The 17,140-nt window shown below is 37.5% G+C and overlaps 1 protein-coding gene across 5 annotated transcripts in view; it reads right to left on the bottom strand.

Annotated features, from left to right (window-relative positions):
* MARCHF1 (membrane associated ring-CH-type finger 1) overlaps positions 1 to 17,140 on the bottom strand; it is an 853,816-nt gene that overhangs the window by 49,025 nt on the left and 787,651 nt on the right. For all 5 annotated transcript variants that reach the window (XM_053216753.1, XM_053216752.1, XM_053216751.1 and 2 more), the window contains one exon: positions 7,043 to 7,223. In XM_053216753.1, the coding sequence (XP_053072728.1) occupies positions 7,043 to 7,223 (181 nt within the window). The remainder of the gene's footprint in view (positions 1 to 7,042; positions 7,224 to 17,140) is intronic.

Below are 17,140 nucleotides of genomic sequence, written 5' to 3'. Positions count from 1 at the left end.
AGAGGGGGTCCAAGAATCCTGGAATGATGCCAAAATGTTCATACCCACTAAAACTCTTGCCAGTGATCAAAAGAGAATCTTGCAGAAGTTCATCTAGAACTGGGCCTTTTATAGACCTAATTTTATAACTCGTGATTATTGCTGTTGTTGTTTAAAGCAGAGGAGCAGTAGCTATGTAAAATTGTGAACAAGGGCTACTGAAGGAACAGAGACATAACAGCAGATTCTGTGAGGAGGAAGAATGAAAACAACAAAACAGATAAAAGGTGAAGGGGAGCAGATTTTGCCACCCTAAAATATGCTTCTTTGACATAGTGATTATTTTAAACTGGTTATTTTTAAAACACAGCAGACAGAAAAGCTCTAAAAATCCAGCAGAAGTTACCCTTTGGTAAGAAGCATTTACATTTACAAGGAAAATCTCCACTGGTAAGGCTAGATCTCTTACTGTACTAGAAGAGCCAATTTCTAGAACTCTTACCAATGAAGAAGGCAACAACTTAAAGCTACTTAACAACCTTACCCTTGTTTACTATGTTTTCCCTGGTAACCTCCCATAACTGGTGTCCTCTTTATCCCAAACATCTCTTCTGTCTTTAGCTGAAGATGGTATTTAAGGTGATGGCTTTGGTCATTTCAGTGTTACTTGGTTTTCCTGGGTCTCTCCCATGTAGACATATTATTAAACTTTTGTTTGTTTTTGTACCGTTAATCAGTCTTTTTTAAAAAAAATTTTGTTTATTTATTTTTGAGAGAGTGCAAGCGGGAGGAGAGGGCAGAGGGAGAGAGGGAGAGAGGGAGAGAGAGAGAGAGAGAGAGAGAGAATCCAAATAGGCTCCATGCTATCAGTGCAGAACCCCATGTGGGGCTTGAACCCATGAGATCAAGACCTGAGCCAAAACCAAGAGTGGGATGCTTAACCACCTGAGCCACCCAGGTGCCCCTGGTAATCAGTCTTATATTGATTTAATTATCAGACCAGCCAAAGGACCTAAAAAGGAAGAAAGGAAAACTTTTCTTCCCCTACAAAGGGCGTTCAAAACACAGCACGCTGGCAAGTGCAGAATAAAGATGTAAAAATTAACAAAAGAAATCTTGTTTAAAATGAAGACAGGAGGGGTGCCTGGGTGGCTCAGTCAGTTAAGCCTCTGACTTTGGCTCAGGTCAGGTAGGATCTCCCAGTTCCAGAGTTCAAGTCCCACATCAGGCTCTGTGCTGACAGCTCAGAGCCTGGAGTCTGCTTCAGAATCTGTGTCTCCCTCTCTCTCTGCCCCTACCCCGCTCACATACACACTCTCTCTCTCTCAAAAAAATGAATAAAACTTAAAAAAAAGTTAAAACAAAAATAAAATGAAGTCAGAAGACCAGAAGGGGGTAGTTTACACACCCTACTACAGTCATCAACAGGAAGAAAGGAACCTTGAAAGTGATACCACTTTAGCTACACTTTGCTACCTCAGCAGGAGGAAAAAAGGTGTTTCTCTGCTCCCCCCCAGCTCAGCCAATGAGAGACAGCCACAAATCAGCTAATGAAAAGCCGGTATACTTTGAACTCCAAGTTTACTACAATGGACTCTTTTGTTTATAACCCCTCACAACTTCCCTTGTTGTTCTATAAAAGAGCATTCCTCTCCTTGTTCTCTGCACTTGCCTATAGTTTTGCTGTAGTTTGCTTGACCTAAACTGTAATTCTCTGCTATTCCTGAATAAACTCATTTTTTGCCAGTAAAATAACTGATAGTGTTATTTTTAAAATTAACAAAGATAACAGCTTTCTATGTGTTTCAATCTAGTGAGCCAGTTAATGATTTTCAACCTGTAAAATAAGTGATGTATACGTAATGATGTAACTAAGTATTACGAAAATACCTTGGGTAAAAACATCCATGTTTAAGAAGAGAGATTTTAGAAAAAAAAATATTTTAGAAAGGTTTATTTGGGAAGATTTCCCTTAAAGATGGTCTAAGTAAAAACTGAAGTTTTGATTCTTCAAGAGAGAGTCTATCAGCCACTTATGGGAGTGTGGCACAGTACAATGAACAAAGCTCTAGAATCACGAGCTCTGGCATATATATATATATATTTTAATTTACATCCAAATTAGTTAGCATGGAGTGCAATGATGATTTACCCATTTAGCCCATCCCCCCTCCCACACCCCCTCCAGTAACCCTCTGTTTGTTCTCCATATTTAAGTCTCTTATGTTTTGTCCCCCTCTCTGTTTTTATATTATTTTTGCTTCTCTTCCCTTGTGTTCATCTGTTCTGTGTCTTAAAGTCCTCATATGAGTGAAGTCATATGATATATGTCTTTCTCTGCCTGGCTAATTTCGCTTAGCATAATACCCTTCAGTTCCATCCATGTAGTTGCAAATGGCAAGATTTCATTCTTTTTGATTGGCATGTAAGTGTCTGATGTGTCTCATTTTCCTTATCTAGAATAGGCTTCATGTGCCTACAGAAAATGGAGTTGTAATGAAGATTAAGTTAGTTGGTATTTTCTAAATATTTGGTACACAGTAGAAATTCAGTATGTGGCGGTTGTATTAATGACATTGCAAATTCTCCATCATGGTAAGTAAATGAAGCATTCTGAATTTTCTTATGTATGACTAGGCGATATTATTCAATAGGGTACTAGAAGACCCTGGCTAGGCATATGACCACATTCTCTGTTGTTTCCAATTTTAAGACTATGAACTGTGAGACCTCGAGATTAGTAAAGAATTATAACCTTTGGGCAGTTGGCCTGCTATGGTAACTTGCATTGGCTCTTCTGAAAGCCAGATGTCACATCAAATTAAGGAAGGGAAGGAATTAACATAGCATTTGCATTTGTCCAATACAGTTCTTTTTTTTTTTTAAGTAGATATTTCAACTAAAGCATTGGAAGTCATTATGGTGGAAATGTAGAAATACCAAAATGATCATTCCTTTTTATTTGGCGTAATAAATTCACACAGAACTTATATTTTATGAACTTCCCAATATTCAACTGTTTTTGATCTACAAAAATGACAAGTGCATATGGTTCAATCTAATCATTGCTAAATCAAAGGTAATTGATTCCCTGATTAATTTAAGTGAAAAAATGAGACAAGGAATAAAAGGATGCATAGAATTGAATATTACATATTCAAATATTATATATTTGTCAAATAGCATGCATATGAAAAACTATATAAAGAAATAATTCAGGGGAGAATATAAAGCTGTCAGTGGCATTTGCTGGCCTCATAAGCTTAGCTTCATATCCAGCAACTGGTCTTTCCAATTCAGACTCAAATCTGAACCTCATGCAACTCTTCAGCTTCAGAATAGGAGAAGATTTTAGGCTTCCTAACTGATATGGTATGCATTTCCAAATTACAATGCTTTGTATATTTTTATCCTTTTGACTTTTCTGGGCTCTGAGAATTACTGCTGACCCTGGGTAACCAGTAGAATAATGGGACTTTTATTGAGTGTTATAAAAGTAGGTGAGCTACTGACTTAAAGATGATGAAAATTGCTTTTTCTCACATAAGCTCTTGACTTTCTTTATATTTTAAAGATTTTTTTCTTTTCTGGAGACATTAGGATACCTTGATGAATTTACTAACTGAAGATTTTGGTGTAGCAATAGTAGCAATTAATGAAGTAAGGTTGTACTGATCTCTTTCGAGACTATTAAGCCCCAAGGTTCGTCAGACTATGAAGATTTGCACCATTCTACTTTAAGAAGCCATTTTATCTAAACAGAATCTCCTGCCTGTATTGGCTAATGGTAGAAATTCAGAATAATTAGCTAAATTAATTGTTTCATGTGTCGGGTCTTTAGAACGTTATAAACTGCAATGGAATTACTGAGTTGAGAGCAATTAATGGAATGTACTTCGTATATATCCTAACCAAATGCTATACCTGTCATTTGTAATGACCAATTAAAAACTATCAAAAGAAAACTGTTGATGAATCTTAGTGCCATCAAAATAAGCCATCTAGAACAGTTTACACATGCCTTATATCTGTATAGTTCATATCACTTCAGAATCTGAAGTTGTTTTGGATACTGTCATTTAAGTATTATGCTAATGCCCCATACTTTTAAAGAAGAAAGTAAAAGTCTGGAATACTTCTAGGTTTTTAAAACCTATAAATCATAGAGACAGGGACAGAATGTATGTTTCTCATATCTAGGGCTCATGTTAGATCAGGAGTTGAAAATTCAGATCCTAACACTAGAGCCACAGAGGCATTCAGATGAGTGGGAATGAGGGTGGGGCCTGGGCAGCTCAGTCAGTGAAGCTTCAGACTTTGGCTCAGGTCAGGATCTCATGGTTCATGGGTTCCAGCCCTGTATCAGGCTCTGTGCTGACAGCTTGGAGCTTGGAGCCTGCTTCAGATTCTGTGTCTCCCTCTCTCCCTGCCTTTCCCTTGCTTGCATTCTGTCTCCCTTTCAAAAAATAAATAAACATTAAAAAAATAAAAAAAAAAGATAAGTGGGGATGGCACAAGGTGTCAGGACTAGAGAGGGAGGGACAGTGAGAAATGCAGAGAACTTGAATGCAAATAGCCTTTTAAAGGCACTAAACACCATTTAGCTCCACTTAGCTACCCCTTAGATGTTGCCCTATGGAAATGTGGTTCCAGTAAAGCTAGATACTGTAGGTTTTCAAACAAATACAAATATGTGGAATTTTACATGAAATAATCACACATCTAAATGTTGATAACTAACTCAAATTTTAAGGCCCGTGGGTCAAATAAAACACAACTGTGGGCTGTCAGGAAGCAACTTCTGGATTAGATTTTAACATCCTCTATACATATACACATGCTATTAAAACTGGCGGATGTTGAGATGCTGTCCTTCATTAATATTTATGACAAAGGAAATGTTTTTAAAAAGAAAGTAGGGTATTTCATGAATTGACAGCTAGTAGGTGCCCACTAGGCTGCTACAACATATTCATTATTAAGAAGAATAAAAAAGACAGATGTATTCACTGCCATTCTCTGGTTTATAAATAGTTTAGTTGAGAAGAAAGGGATTTCGTGATAAGGTTGTAAATTATTGGGAATGGTATACTAAGAAAGGATCAAAGTTGTATATAAGGGATGATTCCACAAAATTTGAAGGTAGAAGAAGACTTTCAAGTTCCATACAGCATCATGTAATGTTTATTACACAAAAATAGGGGAGGGATAGATAGCATGAAGAAAAGAAAATCTGAATTTTTTTTATCCTAGATTGTTGCTCTTGAAATGAAATATTACACTTGACAAAGTTGAAATGAAAATTTTATATGGATGCAAGTTGAAAAAAGAAACCCATGGAGAAATCTACAGATGCTATGAAACAATTTGTAGTTCCCTGAGGGGTATGAAGAGAAATTTACAGAATCACAGAGCACAATGTGTTATTTAGCTACTCCAGACATCACACAGCATCTGTTCAATGGATGAGGCAAAGGACAAAGAGTAAGGGTCCATTTCTATTTCTGCCATTGATTGCTCTGGGACCTGGAGGAACAGAGTGCCACCTTTTGTCACCCAAGTTACCCCATACATTAAAAAAAGACACTGCATAGCCCAAAGGCATTTGAACATCAGTTTTGACATCTATAAACCATTTGGAGACTTTAAAAATCAAAATTGTGCAAAGGCAAGAAATGCTATTTTCCCTTTCCAGGATTTACAGAATTAATGAAGAATTGCAACGGGCAGGAACCAATCAGAATCCTATTGGAATATTCTTTTTTTGCTTTACATCCCTCCTCATCCTGGACCTCCTCATGTTTCTTTCTTTCTTTTTTTTAATGTTTATTTTTCAGAGAGACAGAACATGAGCAGGGGCTAGGCAGACAGAGAGGGAGACACAGAATCTGAAACAGGCTCCAGGCTCTAAGCTGTCAGCACAGAGCCCAACGCGGGGCTTGAACTCATGAACCATAAGATCATGACCTGAGGTGAAGTGGGAGGCTCAACCAACTGAGCCACCCAGGTGCCCCTCCTCATGTTTACTTCTAAGCAATGTTCTTTTCATCCACTTTTGTTTTGCATTTAATTTAAATGAAAAAGCAGCTCTAGGCACATTCATTATTTAAATTGCAGTCTCTAGACTCTCCTTTGGAAATTGAGACATCCATATATGTAAGGCTGAAGTTAGGTAAAAAGAGAAGTTACATGCTAAAATCCAGGGCCACAACTATAAGGCATGAATTACATAAAGTTCATGGTCTTCATTTGTGTCCTTCCCAAGTTGTCCTTTGCTAGCTTTGAATGAGACGCTAATTATATTTGACTTATATTCTTACCTTCCTTCTTTAGAGAAATGTAAATGAGGAATTTGAAGATTAAGTTATTATCTATATTTTATAGATTATCTATTTTATAGATTATATTTAAGATTATCTACATTTTATAGATAAAAATATACTTACATCTCCCTTACAGCTTGATGCACAATATGGAAAATAATACTTTTTCTATCTACTGTAATTATACATGAACTAAATAAAATCCCCAAATAAAGGCCAAAGAAAGAGTTCACATCTTATGGAAGAAAACATTCTCTTCTATTACCTAATGCCTGATTATCAAGAAATTAGATGAGTTCATATTATTTAATGTAAGCTATTATTCTAACCTTCCAGAGAATTGACCTCAGTAAGTACCATGTACTCAAGTTTCCATCCGTTCAATTCTCCGAATTACTAGTATATTTGTTGTGTGTGTGTGTATATATATATATATATATATATATATATCACACACAAACACATACATCGTACACACACACACACACACACACACACACACACACGCTTTTGTTTTTTAATTTGGAGGAATTGACATAAAATCAGAGGCCCAGCACATAAAACGGAGATAAAGGATTATTTGCAAACACTTGGATGTTTTACATACTGAAACCAACACAAGACATGTATCTATGTGGTTATTAGCATATTACCAAATTCTATTGGGGAAAGAAATGGATTCTTAAAACATGCCTGCTTGCAAGTGCTCTCTTTCAAACCAACTCCTGCCAATACCATACCTTCCGGAGGGGTTTGAGCTTAGTCTCCATGATGAAATCATACTTGCAGAGCTCACAGCAGCGCGTGTCTGAGCTCTTGATCCACTGGTGGAGGCAGGACTGGTGGACAAAGCGCAGGGTGCCGGTGCAACGACAGGGTGTGATGAGGGGGCTCTCTTCATCCCCCTCACAGTGACAGATCCTGGGGAAGGACAAGGCAGTCAGGATGAGCTCTCCCAGAGGACATTGCTCCCCAGTGGATTACTTCCCTCACTCATACGAGACTGTATTAGAAACTGCAACCTAAGAATTAGAAAGCATGGACATTTGACTCCAACTTGATGCTAGAATGGAATCTATGCCCAATATTAATTTCCTTTCACTTGCTACTCATGCTCATATTGTTAAGCATTAGATACTAGTAACTCAAAAATGCACTATCATATCATTCCGATACTAATGCCAGTTTTAACGGCACAACTATTGAGGCATATCCTCAGCTTAATCTATTTAATACGTCAGTGTCCGTGAGCATCAGCTTGATTTCATATATACAAGCATTGTAAGGAATGTTTTAACCTGACAATTTTGCTGTTTTATTTTGATGACAGCTTTATAGAAGCACGATATATAATTTAGTATCTATGTGGAAGAATTCTGAAAAATTTTAACATGTTACCAAAGAATAAAGTGAGTATTGAAAGTTAAGATTGGAAATATTACAAAGATTTTCCCAGGAAGATGCACATATATTTGGTCCCAATTAATGACCTAAACTGTCAATAATCACCATTGTTTAACAGTCACAAAGATTGTTGGTCGCATAAAGTTCAAGTACAGTGAATTCTATTGCTTTAAAATGTTAATTACTACATCTTCCAAGGAATTCAGAATTCAACTGGTTTACTGAATTCTTATGAACTTGAATGTCATAGACTCACAGTCTATGAAATCTTCATTATGTTCATTTACAAATTAAAAAAAGTTTATTTCCACATTAGATGGGATAAGCTTTTCATACCTCAAGATTGTAATTCAAATCTCAGTACTTCAATAATGCTTGTGATTTAGAAGTTGTTAATAAATTTGATTGGAAGTATTTTTTGAAATCTTTTAAAAATATGAACGGCGCATTTCCAAAAAAAAATCTGTAGAGTTACTTTTTTGAGCTGAGTCACAGTGGCAGTCTTGAAGAATGTTTGAATTGCTACTCTTTCCTTTTAGGTCTATATGCCCTATTCTCCAGAAGCATAAGTTTTAAAGAATGGATTTTTAAAACGTATTTATCAATCTCAGCTGTCTCCCAGGGGAAATGAAATGGTTGCTCTAATTGTTACTGCAGTAAGATACAGGAATTGAAACCAAGCCCTTCCCTAAGCTCAAAATAAAGAAGTATGACACAGTACACTAGAGTTTTGAGTCTCTTTTTCTCTTCTCTTCTTTTTTTTTTCTTTTTTTAAGTAGGCTTCATGCCCAGTGTGGAGTTTGAACTCACAACCCTGAGATCAAGACCTGAGCTGAGATCAAGAGTTGGGTGCTTAACCAACTGAGCCATCCAGGAACTCCTTGAATCTCTTTTTCTTAAGTAAAAATAATATAATAAAAAAGGAACACTGACTTCTGAAGTCCTTAGGGTGGGAGTGATGAGATGAGAGCCTAGGGAAGTTCAAAGTCAGAGTCCTCGTTCTCCTGAACTGAGGTAGAAAGCAGTAGTGTTGGATATAGCAGCATATATAAGAGGCTGATGTGCTGGGGAAAAATTAAAAATTACTGAGAGTCTATTCTTTAATATGAAAGTGTATACTTTGTATCACACTTGTCAATAGAGTATTAATCTAATGATAGGTGCCCAGTAGATATTTGTTGAGTAAGATTATTTCATTAACAAACTATAACTTATAAGAGCAAACAGTGAAAGCAAATCTGGATTTCTATAGCACTTCATTTGCTTGCAATATTTATTTTTGGAGCCACTGAAACCTAATGAATTATATAGCATGAGAGGTTGATATTTCTTATGTCCTTGAACCTCTCATCTCTCTGCATCCACACAAAGATACTCCTTTAGGTTAGGGGTCAGCAAACTATGGCCCAATTCTTACTGCCACATGTTTTTGTAAATAAAGTTTTACTGAAACACACCCACAAACATTTGTTTATGTACTGTTTAGAGCCGTGTTTGTACTATAACTATAGAATTCGTTGTTGCTGCAATGACCATATGGCCACAAACACTAACATATTTACTACTTGCCTTTTTACAGGAAACATTTGCTTACCCTTGCCTTAAATATGGTGATTCTGAGTTAAAGACAGTACCTGAATATTATTACCAACAATAATAAAACGAAGTTTACAAAATATATTACGCCAACAACTGTAAGTAACAAAAGTTGAAGTAAAGGTTACATAGAGAAGCAGACAATAAAAACAAAAGTCTCTCCTGGCCTGGCATTGAAGCCTGCTGATCCATGAACAGTCTGCAGGGAGAGCGGCAAAATCTCTCATTTGAAAAAGAAAAATTTGCAATTAATGCCATCTGATAATTCTTTACTAAAAAAAGACCACATCAACTGCTGCACAGCTGCCAGGATGATTCTGAGGTCTGATTTTTTTTTTACTGATGTGAAAAAATAATTTATTCATAAGAACATTTAAACAAAGACCTTGTTGATTACTGAGTTCAACCTGACCTGAACAGTTTACTGATTGTAGTTCAACTTCCTATGTCTTACATATTCCTTTCTAAAATCTTTTGCAGAAACTGTTACCTGAAGCATCACCAGTAATTTCATTTCTTCATAAAATTAAGGTTATCTCTCACAGGGAAAATCAAAAGCTTATTTCGTTTTCATTACTATTTCACGAGACTTATTTTTTACATGATTTTAGCATTTTGCACCTTTGCTAAATTATCCCAACCCAAGTTGAACCCCAAGACTCTTTTCAAATCATGTTGAGATAGATTGTTGAAAACGAACTTAAGAACTAAATACCAGCTTCAAATATCTACTAGAAATAAAAAATAATATTATGCCATTATGAAAAGAATTAATTCTTAAACTGACATATTTTACACTAACCACAACTGCTAGATTATAAACGAAAGCATGGTAATAAAACATAGACATGATTTTTCCAACAGAATAATTGTGCAGAGAAAATGATTTTAATAATAAAATTGCATTGTAAAATATCCATAATTTCAATGCATTTTTATCTTATGGGAAATAAAAGCTTGGGAACTGAGTGATTCTATAAAATTATTGGTGATTGACATAGGTGTCTGTCACCTTGTGACAAGAATAAGCTGAATTCACAAATTTTATTTGCACTCTACTTTTTAACTGGCTGCTTATAGTCTAATCGGTATACGTTGAGATTTTTACCATTTATGACTTGAATAAACTTCTACTTCCATATAACTTCTAGCTTTCTGTGAAAAACAGACCACCAAATAGTATTTAGCAAATTAAATTCTGGAAATCGTGTGTGTGTGTGTGTGTGTGTGTGTGTGTGTGTGTGTGCATGCTTAGTCCTTTCCTTAATGTTTAAGTTTTAAGAAAAGCAGGTTTTTGTTTTGTTTTGGTTTGGTTTCACATATCTTAAAATGACCTCCACTGCTCCCAACCCCCTCTCTTGCCAAGGCTTCTTGGCTCTGGTAGAATAGTATTTTTTCTCTACGTAAGTTCTTTTTTTTAAAAAATAATTTATCACTGAAAAAAATCTTCATGAAGGTCATATTGATCATGTAATCTGGGGATTTTTTTCATTCATTCATTCATTCATTCATTCATTCACATTTTCTTTAGTTCTTGCTATACGCAAAGAAAATCAGACAATAGCATCAGCATGTGGGTGAATTACCAAGGAGAGAAAAGAACCTGGAGGCAGGTACGCATTTGAGCAACTATTACGATCACCTAGGTATTAAGAATCTGAAACGGGCGCCTGGGTGGCTCAGTTGGTTAAGCGTCCGACTTCACCTCAGGTCATGATCTCGCGGTCAGTGAGTTCCAGCCCCGCGTCGGGCTCTCTGCTGACCGCTCAGAGCCTGGAGCCTGTTTCAGATTCTGTGTCTCCCTCTCTCTCTGACCCTCCCCCGTTCATGCTCTGTCTCTCCCTGTCTCAAAAATAAATAAAAGGTTTTAAAAAAAAGAATCTGAAACAATGTTGTGACTCTGGGGAGGAAACTGGAGCCCCTCAGTCTGCAGAATGTGTAGAGATGCAGGGGACCTTACTTGCATTCTATGCTGTCTGTGGTAACAGAGACCATTTACAATATGTAACTCCCAAAGGCAATCATCCCTATTATTTTGAGACAGCCTCTTAACCTTCTCTTCCCATATTCCATGCTCTTCCTCACCCCCCTTTTCTTTTGGCAAATCTTTCTGATCTATCTCATCTCTTCCCTGCCTTCCTTTTTTTTTTTTTTTTTTTTGTAAAATTTCAATTTTATTTGGCCAATGTGTTCAATTCCAATATTGTGGTAGAAATGCCTGAAAACTGTCAACATTCAGTTCGGCTCAAGCACTCCTGACTGTTACCCAGCCTGGAAATGGAGGTTCTGCCTGGCACGGGCCTCAGGTTACCCTGGAAGTCACAGAACGGGGGTCTGGCTCGGGAAGGACAGGGGGCTGCCTGGGGCTCGGCTGGCACCCACCATCCCTCCAGGCACAGAAGGCCCCCCACCTCCTCCACCGTGCCATACCCCTCCCCAACTAAATAATCTTTGAGCACAGTCATTACAGGTACAGCTATGTTTGTAATTACCTAATTTGGATGTTAATCTTTACTCAAAACTAATTATCATGCTTCAGACTTTGGCATTCATTCTTAGAATTCACTTTACTAAGCTAAAAATGATTAGAATACATGTAGGTGGAAGTCACATTGAAATGTATTAAGCAGTGGATGAGAAGTTAGTGCTCAAGTAAACAAGTGAACAGATATAATTTCTCTCTCTTTTCGAGAAATACAGCATAGCAGTGAAAGAATAGCAGACTAGAGAAAATTTAATTTTCATTTCATTTCATTTTTAACAGGGAAAACCTGGACTTGTTCATAAGCAGAACTGAAGGGGCCATAGACAGGTGAAAGTTTAAAAAAATAGGCAAGGGAACACCTCATTGTTAAATGAAGATTTCTTGAGAAGTCAACAAAGTATGGGGAAAAAATACACAGGAGGTAAACACACGCTTTCCCTGTGAGCAAGCGGTAGAGGGAAAATGCTAAGTGAAAATGGTGGAGGCAGAGGGGTTGCAGTAGCTGGGTCTGGGGAGGGGTCTTCTTATCTTTCCTGACATAGCAGACAATGTGTATGTTCAACAGAAGGCAGGAAGGCATGGGGTTAAGGTATTAGAGAGGCTGTAAGTAATTAGAAAAAGCCACTTGGAGAATGTGATGGGAAATTGTTCAAGCATGACTATTAGAACTGGGGAGCAGCCGTGAGGTCCCTGGTAAGATTAGACAGCACAAATTTACAGTGGACATCCTTAACACTGACTGGAGGCAGCAGCATTCAGCAGTCAGAGAGCAACTGTAGCACAATCTAACACATGATCTTGAGATCAGGAAGTCAGAAATGGGAAGGACAAAGGAGTGAAGGATTCTAACGCATCAGGGAACACAGTGTGAAAACAGTTGGTCATAAGGTCTAGACTCTGAGCTGGAAGGAGAGTGAAGACATCTTGTGGTTCATGTATCATGGGGAAAGGATGGGTTTGAGAGACTGGAAGTTATGATACTGAAGAATTGATGTTGAAAGTGGGAGGAAATGGGACAAAGACTATCTACATAGAGCATATTCATATCCTTCAAGGATGAATTAATAACCTTTTTGTGCTGCTTTTTATTCCCACCATCAGAGAAAAATTAAAAAAAAAGAGGTTATTTGGTGTTTGGGATTCACAAGCAAACCAAATCCTGATTCACATGCTTGCTCTCTGCTCCAGTAAACTGGAGAGGTTCTCAGTTTACATGGTTTACTCATGAGGCAAAAAATACCTCTTAAGGTGTCCTGAGGATTAAAGGAGATAAAAAGGTGCAGTACTTGGCATGTTGTAGGCATTCAAGTATTTGTTAATTTTATCATGGGATATTCGGATCCTACTGGTACTACTACTAATTTTGTTTACCTATATCATTGCTTTCACTGTACCGGGACTAACTGTTGTCTTTAAGTTTATTTATTTACTTTGCGAGAGAGAGAGAGAGAGAGAGAGAGAGCGAGAGCTGAACTGCAAATCAGGGGAGGGGCAGAGAGGGAGACAGAGAATCCCAAGCAGCCTCTGCACTGTCTGCACAGAGTCTGATTTGGGGCTCGATCCCACTGTGAGATCATGACCTGAGCTAAAACCAAGAGTTGGATGCTCTTGGTGAGCCACCCAGGTGTCCTGATGGCGCTATGTGTTTTTAACAGCTAGTTCGGTAAGTTGGGTAGAGTCAATCCTTGTAAGACCAAGTTCATGAATTCTGATTCCATACAGGTGAGTTAGCTTCTACCACATTTGAATCCTTACATCAGCCAAGTCACAGACATGTCTCAAGGAAAGGTAGGCAAAGCAGTGTATTTAGATCTGTATATTGGGTGGTCTCAGACAAGTTTTCAGACAGTTGGTGTTCTCATCTTTGAAATCTTACATCACTATTATAAGGCTCAAATAAGATATATGAGAATATGATACAAAATGTAAACACCATCCCCAAGTAAGATATTATTGCCAATATATATGTGATCAGTAAAATCAACAAAAATTGCTCCTAGGTAATAAATGCAATGGATTGCATGTTTTTATAAAAGCAACTCAATTTTTCACGTCTGCATTTCAATTTGTAGGACTGTGTCATTCTTCGTCTCAAAGATCTGTAGTGTAAGAAAGGGAGATCTATCTTACTACTGAGATTGGTTTTCTGGTAAGCTACCAATACCCTCCATACAGTCAGGTCTGAAAACCTTTTCTAATTATTTATTTTTCCTGGTTTTCTTTTTGTTGTTGTTGGCTAACCCCTCCTTTTTGTAACTTTCCCCTTTTTGGCTTCTGCGGCTACTAGCCTTAAACTTGGGAAAATTGGGATTAGAAGGGCATATAAGATAACCGTAGAGATAAAATAGTGATTACTTATTGGGAACAGACCAAAGATATTAGGATTCTGGAGCCTAGGAAGGTGAGAAATGATAGGTAAGATGATACCATGATATGACTTTGTAGGTGAGATATCACAGTAAGAAATGACAGGGAAATAATCTAGAATTCAATATATCTAAATTCATGGCTAAGTCTTTTCCACAAAGCCAAAATTGTAGTCAGGGGCATCTGGGTAGTTCAGTCTTTTAAGCATCCTGCTCTTGATTTCAGCTCAGGTCATGATATCATGGTTTGGGAGATCGAGCCTTGTGTTAGGCTCTGCACTAATGGCACAGAATCTGCTTGGGATTCTCTCTCTCCTCTCTCTCTGACCCTCCCTTGCTTGTGTTCTCTTTCTCTCTCTCTGAAAATAAATAAATAAACATTAAAAAAATTGTAAGTCGAAGGGGCACCTTTTAAAGTATGAGTGTAGATGTCAGCTAGACTTACTGTGATCATTTCACAGTATATACAAATACCAAATCATTGTTTATGCCTGAAACTAATGTAGTTATATGTCAACTATAAAAACAAGCTAAATATGAGTGCGATAGTTTTGGGACACATACAGAGAACTATTCATTCCCATATTTAACATTTTGGAGGGAGGAAAAAAAGCAAGAAGGGGAAATTACCTGACAACTGTTTATAGATATGTGAAAAGCTATTTTGTGAAATGGCAGCTGGTCTTATTTTGTCCCACAACTGCAGCTAATGAACAGAAGTTAGAGGAAACAGGGGCACCTGAGTGGCTCAGTCAGGTAAGTGTCTGACTCTCGATTTCAGCTCAGGTCATTATTTCATTGTTTGTGAGTTCGAGCCCCACGTTGGGCTCTGCACAGGCAGTGCAGAGTCTGCTTCAGATTCTCTCTCTTTGCCCATTCCCTGCTCTATCTCTCAAAATAAATAAATAAACTATAAAAAATTATAAAAAAAGAGTGTATTAGAAGTTAAAGGAAACAAATTTCCATGAACTATACACACACACACACACACACACATATACATATGTGTGTGTGTGTGTACATAACACACACACACACACACACACACACATACAACCCTAGAGCTTTCCAAAGACATAATGAACTCCTCCCAGGAGAATGCAAATTTCCCATCATTGAAAGTATGTAAATATAGGGGTGCCTGGGTGGCTCAGTTGGTTAAGCATTTGAGTCTTGATTTCAGCTTTCAGCTCAGGTCATGATCTCATGGTTTGTAGGTTCCAGCCCTGGATCAGGCTCTGTGCTGATGGTGTGGAGCCTGCTTGGGATTCCCTGTCTCCCTCCCCGCCCCTCCCCCACTCATGCTCTCTGTCAAAAATAAATTTAAAAACATTAAAAAAAAGAAAGTACTCGGGGCGCCTGGGTGGCTCAGTTAGTTAAGCATCCGACTTTGGCTCAGGTCATGATATCATGTTTTGCAGGTTCGAGCCCCATGTTGGGCTCTGTGCTCATAGATCAGAGCCTGGATCCTGCTTCAGATTCTGTGTCTCCTTCTCTCTCTGTGCTTCCCCTGCTCGTGCTCTCTCTCTCTCTCTCTCAAAAATAAATAAACATTAAAAAATTAAAAATAAATAAAAAGAAAAAAAAGAAAATACTCAAATGTAAGCAGGGTATTTATATGGCAGGCATTGTGTCAAAGGAGCTCATGCACGGGTAATTAAACAACATGAACTCATATTTCTTTTCTAATGTTGCAATTATGTTATTTTTTCTTTTCCACAGATTGATTTCCACTCCCTCCCTCCTTGGTTAGCATTTCTCCTTTGCTTGTCCTGGGAGTTTTGTACTTCATCTTCTAGCATTACTCCTAGACTTGTGGTTTTAAAACATCTATTGATATAGATCCAATCTCTGCCTCTCCAATAGCCAGAAACTTCAGCTAGTTCTCTAACTTCATTAATGTGGTATCCTCAATAAGACACTTGATGCTTCCTATATCTCACCATGTCTTAAACTAGCTTTTCTTCCCAAAGATGCCATTCCTTAAGTATCTTGCTCTCAGCTTGCCTTTATCTTGGAACCTCCCATATACTTTAGACTTTACATTCAAATTGTCATCAACTTGCCAATATTTTTCTCCCTCAGTGTTTTCCATATCTTCTTTCTTTTCATCCTTACTGCTATCTCCCTAGTAGTTTTGAATTGTCAACAGGTACATGAACTGTCTTTAAGTCTTTGCTCTTTTCAAACCATTCTCAAAACATAGTTATTCAGATTTTAAATACTGTCACTCTTCAAGAACTCTATCATCATCAAATAAATTCCAAATTACTTCACCTGCTTTTTATATGACCTTCTGTAATTTGTATTTATCTTACCTATCCTACTGTATTTCCCACTAAATCCCAATATACAGGCATGGTAGCATGGTACAAATTTACCAGCTGATAAGCTGTGGGTTTTGCCACAAATAAGTTCCTACTGTGCCAAGATCTTGATTCCTATCAGCCTGGAGGTTAGGTAAAGGATACTGAGTGTATTCTTCCTTAACCCTCGTTGCTTCAGAAGTGTTATCATGCTCTACATGTGTCACAATATAAAATATGTTGGGAAACTCTGGTGTAGTTGTCAAAAGTACAATGAGCGTTAGAATCATGGTTCTGCCTCTGTATGTCTGTTATATACTTAATTTCTTATATTTTCAAGTTCCTAATCCATAACATAGGAAAACAGCAGGGTCCATACTTTATAGGACTGTTTACAAGGATAAAATTCAGGGATAGATAAAGCTTAAGTAGTATTTTTTCAATCAATACTGAGATGGTTATTGCATTCTGGGAATATCTGCCTCTGGAAAAATCCTCAAATATGATCTCATACCTGCGATACCCTCCCTCTATTGATAATACCTCATCTAAATTGCAGTGGTTCTAACACTCACACCCTTAATGAAACAGCCTCTAGATCTTCTTTCCCTACAATGCTCCTTCCATTTCCTGGGGTTTCATTGCTCTTAAATTCCACACTACACAGATATGGTCCTTGGT

The sequence above is a fragment of the Acinonyx jubatus genome, chromosome B1 (assembly GCF_027475565.1).
Source record: "Acinonyx jubatus isolate Ajub_Pintada_27869175 chromosome B1, VMU_Ajub_asm_v1.0, whole genome shotgun sequence".
Classification (NCBI taxonomy): domain Eukaryota; kingdom Metazoa; phylum Chordata; class Mammalia; order Carnivora; family Felidae; genus Acinonyx; species Acinonyx jubatus.
Note: the sequence above shows the minus strand (reverse complement) of the source record. Positions and strands in the feature narration are given on the sequence as shown.